Source organism: Trichechus manatus, unplaced genomic scaffold, assembly GCF_000243295.1.
Source record: "Trichechus manatus latirostris isolate Lorelei unplaced genomic scaffold, TriManLat1.0 scaffold00024, whole genome shotgun sequence".
Classification (NCBI taxonomy): Eukaryota; Metazoa; Chordata; class Mammalia; order Sirenia; family Trichechidae; genus Trichechus; species Trichechus manatus.
Window position 1 is genome coordinate 18,890,709 of NW_004443960.1, and position 9,942 is coordinate 18,900,650.

Genomic DNA, 9,942 nt, shown 5'->3' on the forward strand with positions numbered 1-9,942 from the left:
GACAACAGCAACTCAAAAGGTTTGATGGGAAGCCTAGGGGGCAGTGAGTTGAAGATAATGGTGATGGAATAATTTGGAAAAGGATAGTGTACATGTAAAAACTTCTGCAATGGTGTAACTCTGGCTATGTATATTTTCACCAAAAGAAAAAGGTCCTTCAAGGTCGAGAAGGGAGAGTGTTGACACGTCGTGGGGTTGTTAACCAATGTCTTAAAACAATACGTGTACTGACTGTTTAATGAGAAACTATTTGTTCTGTAAACCTTCACCTAAAGTACAATAAAAAAAAATTAAAAAGACATTGCGGTGTTCGACAAGATGTTCTTCTCTGTGGTCCTGAAATAAAACAAAAAGGGTGAAGTGGGGAAAAAGTCACAAACTCATTGACTTCTGGTTCCAGCAGCAGGCATAAGTAGCTGGGAGTATGATAATGGGGGGAATCCCAAAACACATCACGACTATGGGGAACCAGAACCAGGCTCACGCCATTAAGCCAGGGACTGAAGCAAGGCTTCCCCACCCATGAAGACAGGCTAAAAGACAGCAGCATTGTCATGGGGGTGAAGTCTATGCATCCTGAATTCACACTGTGGCTAGAGATAGCAGACAAAGGCTGACAGCAACTATATCAAGCCTTTCACTGCCGCAGGGACCAGATTGACTAGATCCCAAATATTACCTTGTGATGGGAGCCCCAAGAATCTGTATAAGACTTGGTACTGATCTGGGATTCTAAGGAGCCAGCTGAAGGCATAAGAAAAAAAGCTAGATTAAGAAGGGTGTGTCACAATGCTTAGGGGACACTGAGGTTCTGTTAAGGGTTATGGAAAAATTCGGGAAAGGTTAAGGGTAATGGTTGAAGAACATGACTTTCCTGTGTAGGCTGCTGAAATAGCAAATGTTGTGTTACCATACATTTATCACAATAAAAAAAGAAGGATGTATCAAAAAAGTCCACCCTGTATGATTACATTTATATGTAAGACCAAGCAAAGCTAACCTATGGTGAGAGAAATCAGAAAGTGGTTATTCCGGGGTGGGGTGGGTGAGGTGGGTTTGGGGAGAGAATTGATTGGAAAGGAGTACAAAGGAACTTTCTCTAGTGATGCAAATCCTCTATATCTTCTTTGGGAGGTGGCTACACATATAAACGACTGTCAAAACTCATTGAACTGGTCTAACAGGGACTGGAGGAATCCCCCAGACTATGGCCCCCTAATACTCTGCTAACTCAGAAATGAAACCACTCCCGAAGCCCACTTTTCAGACAAAAATTAGCAGGCCTATAAAACAAACAATTACACATGTGAGGAACAGGCTTCTTAGTTCAATCAAATATATGAGACCAAGTGGGCAACTCCTGCCCAAAAGCAAGACGAGAAGGCAGGAAGGGTTAGGAACTGGACGAATGGACACGAGAAACTCAGGTGGAAAGGGGGAACATGCTGTTACATTGTGGGGACTGCAACCAATGTCACAAAACAATATGTGTATAAATCTTTTAACGAGAAATTAACTTGAGCTGTAAACTTTCACCTAAAGCACACTGAAAAGAAAAAAAAAAAAAAACTCATTGAACTGAACCCATAAGGTTTGTGCATTTTATTGTATATGATTATAATTCAATTGAAAAGAGAGAGAGATGTATGCAGTAAGAAGAGGAAAAACTCTCAGTATCAGCCTGCAAGCGGAAACATCAAAACACACAAGAAAAACTAATACTTCCAAAGACAGTCAACAAATTCAACAACTGAGGGATGGATTCACAAAACGGAAATAACACAGCCATCATCAATATTGCTCCAAAATAAATGTTTAAGATTCTCAAAGAGATATTGAAAGGACTATGCCCATAAGAAGAGAATAAGAAATTTGGGGGTGGGGGGTAACCCACAAGCAGAACCAATTAGAAAAATCTGAAAATGAAAAAAAAAATCATTAAAAAATAAAATACACTCCTTAGACATGAAAAACTCAAGACTAAAGGGAGTTGAAAAGCAAATTAATGAATCAAATGTAACTGAGGAATTCACCCAGACACAGCACAGAGAGAAAAATGTGAAAATGAGTTTGAGACAGAAGGCAAACAGGCTCCAACTGACGTCTAACGTGAATTACTACAGGATACCCTTAAGCAGGTGGATATGTACCTGATGGATTACATAAACTAATACGTAGACAGTACTGTGGTTGGCAGCCACCAAGATGGCCCCCAATGAGCCTCACATCCTGGTAGTCATGCCCTTGTGTAATCCCCTCCCCTTGAGTGTAGGCTGGACTTGGTGACTTGATTCTAACGAACAGAATATGGCAAAAATGGTGGGATATCATTTTTGAGACTAACTTCCAAAAAGACTTATGGTTTCCATCTTGGGTGCTCTTTCTTCCTCTCTCGTGTGTTCGCTCTGAGGGAAGCCAGAAGCCATGTAGCTAGCTGCCCTATGGAGAGACTCAGGTGGCAAGGAACTGATGTCTTTGGTCAACAGCCAACAAGGACCTGAAGCCTGGTGAGAGCCACATGAGTGAGCTTGGAAGAGGATCCTTCCCCAGTTGGGCCTTCAGATGACCGTGGCCCTGGCCAACACCTTGGCTATATGCTTGTGAGAGATTCTGAGCCAGAACCACAGAGCTAAACCACATCTGTGGACCACGTCCTGACCCACAAAAACTGCGAGATAATAAATGTTTAGTGTTTTTAGCCACTAACTTTTGGAGTAATTTGTTACACAGCGATAGATAACACAAGTACATACAATAGGTCCTGATATATGATAAACCAGTTAACCAGTTGTAGATGAGTCAATTACAACTCATGGCGACCCCATGTGTATCAGAGTAGAACTGTGCTTCATACGGTTTTCTTTTCATTTTTTTTTAGAAGAGGAAGAAAAGTTTTATTGTTGAATAAGCATTAAACCAGAACGTGATGTATCACAGGCAATCAGCTAAAGAGAATGCAAAGACAGAAAGGAATCTTAACCATTATATAGCGAAGGGGATACAATCCATTATATTCATGTTTCCAAGATAATTGTTAATTTTCTAATGTTTCTGCCCAGGAGATACGGCTGGGCCACCTGAGTCCATAGGGGTTTCAATGGCTGATTTTTTTGGAAGTAGATCACCAGGCCTTTCTTCCAAGGTGCCTCTGGGTGGACTCAAACAGCCAACCTTTCAAGTTAGCAGTTGAGCACTTCACAGTTTGTGCCACCCAGGGATGCCAGTATATGATAAATGGTCCATAAACATTAGCCATTATAATCATTCCCATTTCACAGATGCGGAGACTAAGACTCTAAAAGGTTATTCAAAGTTAGCTACAGTAAGAGGTACAGCTGGGATTAGAACCCAGGATTAGAAATCTCACTCTGCTTCCAAATACCTGGTGGCAGGCCCTGAAGGTTTCTTTCCCTAGGGACATTGATGGTGACCGGCTGATAGATCTTCAGCAGGCCCTTCAGCTTCAGGTCCTGGGCCATCAAGGAATAGTTGTTGGCAATGGAGTCGCTGGGTCCACGGTGGTGATGCTGCTCTTTGAAGGGGGCAGCCAGAGTCCATGATGTACGTTGCATCAAGGGGGGATAAAAGCTATGTGACATGACAGTCTACAAGGAAGAAATGCAGAGGAGACGTGATGAGGCTTCCCTCAGGAAGTCTGGCCTCAGTGGGGTCTGGGCTCTGTTTGCCATGAGACTCATGGAGTCCCATATGCCTTAGACTGTGTTTCTACCTTCTGCACATCTAACCTCACTATCCATGAAAACACTTTCTGAAAGGATCCCAATTCTACTTCTCTGATTACTGCAAGCAGGATTTCTAATGGAAAGGATAACAGTTGGCATTCAATACACGATAAATTCGTGAGTTAAATAATCTATATCTATTGCCTTTATTCCTTACGGGTAAAAGGGTAGTTGCTGTAAAGTCAATTCTGACTTATGGCGACCCCATGTGTGTCAGAGCAGAACTGTGCTCCATAGGGTTTCCAATGGCTGATTTTTCAGAAGTAGATCTCAAGGCCTTTCTTTCGAGGCACCTCAGGGTGGACTCAAACCTCCCACTTTTCAGTCAGCAGCTGAGTGTTAACTCAGGGACTCTATTCCCTAAAGAGATGGCTATAAGGTAGATATAGTCACCAGCATTTTACAACTGAAGATACAGAAGCTCAGAGAGTTTAAATAACGCAACAGGTAAGCAGGGAAGGCCAGATTCTAACTCATCTTTGTACGACAGCATGGCTCTTTCTCCTACACAGCTGTAGCCTCTTCCGGTGGCAGAAACGACCAAAGGCCCTAATCGCACTCGTCAAGTCTGATTGCTCCACCAGTAGTAACCACTGAATGCCTAGGTGGTAGGGCACCTCGTCACCCTCAGCAGAACTGTGACAGCCAGCTGAGCGTACCCGATAGAGTTCAGACGGTTCCTCGTTGGCAGAAACAGGCAGAGGGGGCAGCTCCGGCCGCTTCTGGGAGTGGCTCATGTGATGTATCGAGTCATCTCTGGTGATCTGCGGGAAATGGGAATAAAGTCACTCTTCAGGAATCAGGAAAGCTTTCTAAGCCTCTGAGAGTACGGTAAGGAGTAAAGAGGTCCCCAGAAAAGGTTTCAGAAACAGAGTTCTGCCCAGCAAGCACCTTCCTCATATATTCTGTATTTTTCTTTTTTGAACCATTATTCTCTCTCTCCTCCAGCATCTTCCCCTTGACTTCCCCTCTATGAGCAAATCCGGAGATTTTTTTTTTTCCCCAAGAAGAGGCTAAATTCTGAGGAGGACTCCCAGCTATCTTACCCTGGGTTATGACTAAAGAGGTTGACTTAAAAAAAAAAAGGCTCTTGCATTTCACATATGCAAAGTTCCAAATAAAAATTTGCTTATCCAGTGGTGTTGCATTTTATATGTGTAACACACAAGCAACTCTCTCTGCTTCCGGGAAAAGAACAAAATATAATTTAAATAGTGTGGGTGTTTGAGGCCACCATTCCATTCAGTGAGGGTGTACTCAGGAGTAAGCCTCAGGTAGGAGGTGTGAACTTGTGGCTACCCTGGTCACTTCAAGTCCCAAGTGTCTTTCCCAGGGTAAGCAACCTGCAGAGCTGAAAGTGACTGTAAGTGTTGAACTGTACCATGTTTTTGGCTTATGATCCAGCCCCTATGTGCAAGACAACTACGTCACCTGGGGCTGGGGTGGAGAAAATGAAATTTGTTCCAACATTGGATGAAAACTCCTGGGTTGGGCTTCTTAACAGGTATTGCTGGAATACACTTTAAAGATGGTTTGAGGGACTTTCAAGGGTCATGATGGTTCTCTGGAATTTTCACCTTAGGCAATGACTTTGGACTTAACTCCTATGTAAGATGGGACATAAGTATATGAGTTTTGTTTACTTGGGTAGGCAAATTATGTCAAGGTAGGATAATAAGGGAGGCATATGACTCAGCTATTAGCCACCCCTATCACCAGTCAACCCCTTCTTCATTGCTGACTCAAATTAACCTTCATCATTTCCCCTGGAGCATGTACCTCACTAAATAACAACAATAAAACAACAGTATCTACCATTGTTCCAAATCATTATGTGCCAGGCACTGTACAGCCCGATAAGAGTTTTTACACCCATATTCTACCTGAAGAAACTAAGGCTCAGAGACGGTAGGTAACACATCCCAGCCCGACAAGAGCAGCAGCTTGACTTCTAGGCCAGTGCTTTTCCATGCATGCCACTCTGCAGCCGAACACAGTGAAAAGTTACACGGCAACTTACTTTAGGAAGGTTACTGTTGCTGTTTGTCGAGTTGGCTCCAACTTACAGCGACCCTATAGGACAGAGTAGAACTGCCCCATAGGGTTTTCTAGGCTGTAATCTTTACGGGAGCAGATCACCAGGACTTTTCTCCCGAGGATCTACTGGTGGGTTCGAACCGCTGACCTTTCGGTTAGCAGCAGAGTGCTTTAACTGCTGTGCCACCAGGGATCCGTTAGATGTGTACTGAGCCTGAGATCTTTAAAAACACAGAATAGGTGTATTGATCAAATGGCCTAATATATTCCCTGGTCCTCAAAACTCATGGCGCATCGGACTCACCGATGGAACTTTATTAAAAGCAGAGATGCTTGGACCCCTACCTCAAATATGAAGAGTTTAGGAACCATTGATCCTGTTGTTTTCAACTTAAAGAACTTGCAATGTTGATTTAAATCACTGCATCCTGTCTCTCTGCTATAGACCTCAACTTCAGGGATCTGAGAACTTATGACCTCCATGAGTCCCCTCTTTCACTACTGAAATTACTGTAAAATCAGCACTGTTGAGGTGAACAAAATGGAAAAATCCAGCATCAACCTAAAAGGAACCTGGTCATCCAAATCAGATACCATACCATCCAAGGAAGATTTTGGCAGCAGTACTTTCAGGAATATGAAGTCATTCATGATTTCCTTCAGGATCCCAGATGGAAGGCAAATCCTGACAAGTAAGAGCTGTCTGTAGTTTGTCTTTGCAAGCAAGAAGGGTTTGTGTCAGTGGGAACCTTTCTCTTGGCCTAGCTTTTAAATCTGTTTCAAACAAAAATCCTCATTAAAAGAGCAACAATCAAACACCACAAAATTCAGGCATCCTGAGTAAGTTACAACAAGAGTGGGAGTAAGTAGTTAAACCAAAAGACCCTGACCTTCTGCAGTCAAGGAGGATGTTAATATTCCGGAAGCGTCTTGGCATTCATGATTCTGCTCAGTATAGGGTAAACCTGATCTCAGCCCTAAAACCAATTGGGAAGTAACTCATTCTACCAAAAGAAATAGACAAGTTGTAAAGTGGGTCTGATCCCAGGCGCTGGCTCCAGGGCAGGCCATGTACCACAGGCCTGACCAATCAGAATACTCCATCCTCCTAGACACAGCAATTGGTTCAGGGATAGGCATGTGACCCAAACTGGGTTGCTCAGAGTCTTTCCAGATACTTTGCTAGAGCTATTGAGAAAAAGGCACTTTCCTTTTATTAGGGTCACTGATTATGAAGATATTTATGACTCGGGCTAACAGCAGCCATCTCTGCCCTATGTGGGGGCAAGCTTGCCTTAGAATAAAGCTAACATGGAAAGAAGCAGAGCCACCAGAAGGAGAAAGACATACTCCCAATGACATCAACTGGACCTCTGGACTCAACCTGGACTTCTTGGTTACCTGAGCTCATAGTTTCCCTTTGGGGTTTAAGCCAGTTGGAATTATAATTCTGTTTTTTAAAATTCTATAATTTTCTCCATACTGAGAGATTGTGATCCATGGAATAGGCACAGAGAAAGTTAACTCAATAACTGAGTGCCCAGGTTAGAGAACAGAGATACTACATTATACAAACAGACAGATAAACCAGTCATGGAATATAAAGAAAGTAAACCATGAGCATTTTGTGGAGCACAATGGAGAGAAGCACAGCCTCTGCAGAAACCTGGTGGAAACTCAAACTTTGAGCTAGTTCATAGGTACAGACTAAGACTTACACACAAAGAGTCGGCAATGCCCTGATAGCAGAAAACATCTCAGTCCTGGGACAGGAAGACGTGGGACACACACAAGATAAGCAGATCTGGAAATCAATTCCAGAACAGAACAAAGAGAGTTTTCTTGATCATATCTGCCTAAAAATTCTTTGTGACACCTTCAAGGGGAGGAGATGGAGGTTTTAAACTACCTAACTACGCAAAATGATCTGTGAAAATTATTAATACTTAACTCTTCTCTATGATAAATTGCTAGAGATTTTCATCAGGGCTTCAAACTGGTTCTTCCCAGTTCAGTCATGGCCAAGGAAGTGAAATCTGAAAAGACCCAAATTTTCCAAATTTGGGTGAACTGGAAAGATAACCACAATGGGAAAAATTATGGGTTGAAGCCATAGTTGGTTGAAGCCCTGCTGGAAACTTAATCTCCCTCTTAGAAAACAAGGGCAGTGTACACGTTACATAGCAATCAAATCTCTCTTTTGAGCAGATTTTGAACAGAGTCAGAAACAGCAGTGCCCCGCTCAAAGATGGCAGCTGACCACAGCACTTTGAATTTGTGTTGCTCTCCACAGTCCTGTTAATAATCCAGTCTCACACATCAGGCTCCTGAAAGGGCTCACTACGCCTTTTCTGAGTCTCCCATTCCAGGGCTTCGACCCAGTTATCATTCCGGATCACCCATATTTTTAAAAATTCAGGTCTTTCCAGTTTTATTGCTTCAGTCATGACTAAACTGGGAAGAACCAGTTTAAAGCCCTGGATTTCATTTGAGGGTGTGGGCTCAGTCATTAGCAACAAATTCATTTTAATTTCATAAAGTTTCATTTTAACATGCTCCTCTGGGCTCTTTAATGTATAGCAACCCAGTGGATCTTGGCTTTTTTACAACTAGGATTCTGGCACCCAGATTGGGTAAAACTATTAATTTCAGGAGGCTTATTTATGACTACACGTTTGCATCTCCTTTGTGAAGGCAGTTCTCAAATGCCTCTCTGAGGACCTGCTATACCACAATCATTCGGGGCCTAATTAAAAATACAGATTTCAGGGCCCCACTCCAAAACTTCTGGATCAGAACCTTTGGGTGTAGAAGCCAAGATTCTATGTTATTTTGATGTGCAGCCAGAGTTGGGAATTGGTGGATAGAATATATATTTATGATCTAATGGCCTTGGAAGGGTAGGGAAAAGAACAACAGACATCTATTCTTAAATTTTTCACAGCAAAACTTGAAGATGTATTCAGACAAAGCAGAGTTCAAAGGTTATAACATAAAAATGTGGTTAACATACTTGCTCAGTCAAGAGACTCTAACACAGCAATTGGTCTATGAGAGAAACATTCTCCCCTCCCCACCCACTCTCAAATCCTCTAAAAACCCGTCGTTGTCGAGTCAGTTCTGACTCATAGTGACCCTATAAGACAGAACAGAACTGCCCCACAGGGTTTCCAAGGAGCAGCTGGTGGATTTGAACTACCAACCTTTTATTTAGCAGCCATAGCTCTTAACCACTGCACCAACAGGGCTCCAAATCTTCTACATGATGAAAATACAGGTAAAAAGGAGAAATATGCCTTAAAAGTCATACTTACCCTCTGAGATGAGCAATCTATGTCATTCATGGTATCCATTTTAATTAGACCTATCAAAAAAAATGAATAAAGAGCACTCAGTTTCTCCAGGGATGCTCCTCTCTGACCAGTGGCTCTGAAATTCACCCTTCTTTATAGCATAATGGGGATGACACAGAAAATGGAACTTTCTGTGATGTTCTGGAAGCTCTGTTCACAGGGCCACCTCTCTGAGGTCATAGACTTCATCCTCCTGAGGAGTTCCCTGGTAGAAGAGGAGAGAAAGGGAAGATGGAGAACGAAGAGACAGCATTGCGGTTCTGCTGGGCTTTCTTGCTCCAATACCTAGTCCTTCTGCAACAGCCACCCTTCCTTTCCACTAAGTGGCTCTTTTCTCAGAACTTTTCCAGGAAAACACCAAGTTCACTGTAGAGTAAAAATGTCAGCAAAATTACATACTAATACTGAGAGAAGAGGGAGCAAGCACCCCACCAGACAACCCCCTGGCAGCCTCCACTCTTCTCCTTCCTCCTCCCTGGGCTGTTTTACACAGGTCTTGGGGCCAGTAACTAGGTTTCAGCGTCTGTTGCTAAGGGAAGGAGGGGCCTCTGCCGTGCCCAAATACAAGACTGGGCTTGACCTGTCTCCATGTCCTGGTCTCTCCCTTTGCTGGGGGCCAAGCCAGAAGCAGGAAGTGTTGGTGACAAAGGGGAAAATGGGATCGTCTTAGCAATGATCCAGGATTGGAGAGGTCAGTGGCAACTAGAGCCAATGCCTTTGGAGAGGTCTAAATTCACATAGCATGGTGGTTAGATTCTTGGGCTCTAGAGTTGGACAGGTCTGGGTTCAAATCCTCTTCTTCCCATTAA

At 43.1% G+C, this 9,942-nt stretch overlaps 1 protein-coding gene across 1 annotated transcript in view; it reads right to left on the bottom strand.

Moving 5' to 3' along the window:
• DNAH3 (dynein axonemal heavy chain 3) overlaps nucleotides 1-9,740 on the bottom strand; it is a 206,223-nt gene extending 196,483 nt beyond the window's left edge. Inside the window, exons 1-3 of the mRNA XM_023728516.1 lie at nucleotides 9,095-9,740; nucleotides 4,403-4,507; nucleotides 3,383-3,605 (exon numbers count right to left, since the gene is read on the bottom strand). Coding sequence (XP_023584284.1) covers nucleotides 3,383-3,605; nucleotides 4,403-4,507; nucleotides 9,095-9,133 — 367 coding nt within the window. The 5' untranslated portion in view covers nucleotides 9,134-9,740. The remainder of the gene's footprint in view (nucleotides 1-3,382; nucleotides 3,606-4,402; nucleotides 4,508-9,094) is intronic.
• Between the last annotated feature and the right edge of the window lie 202 nt (nucleotides 9,741-9,942).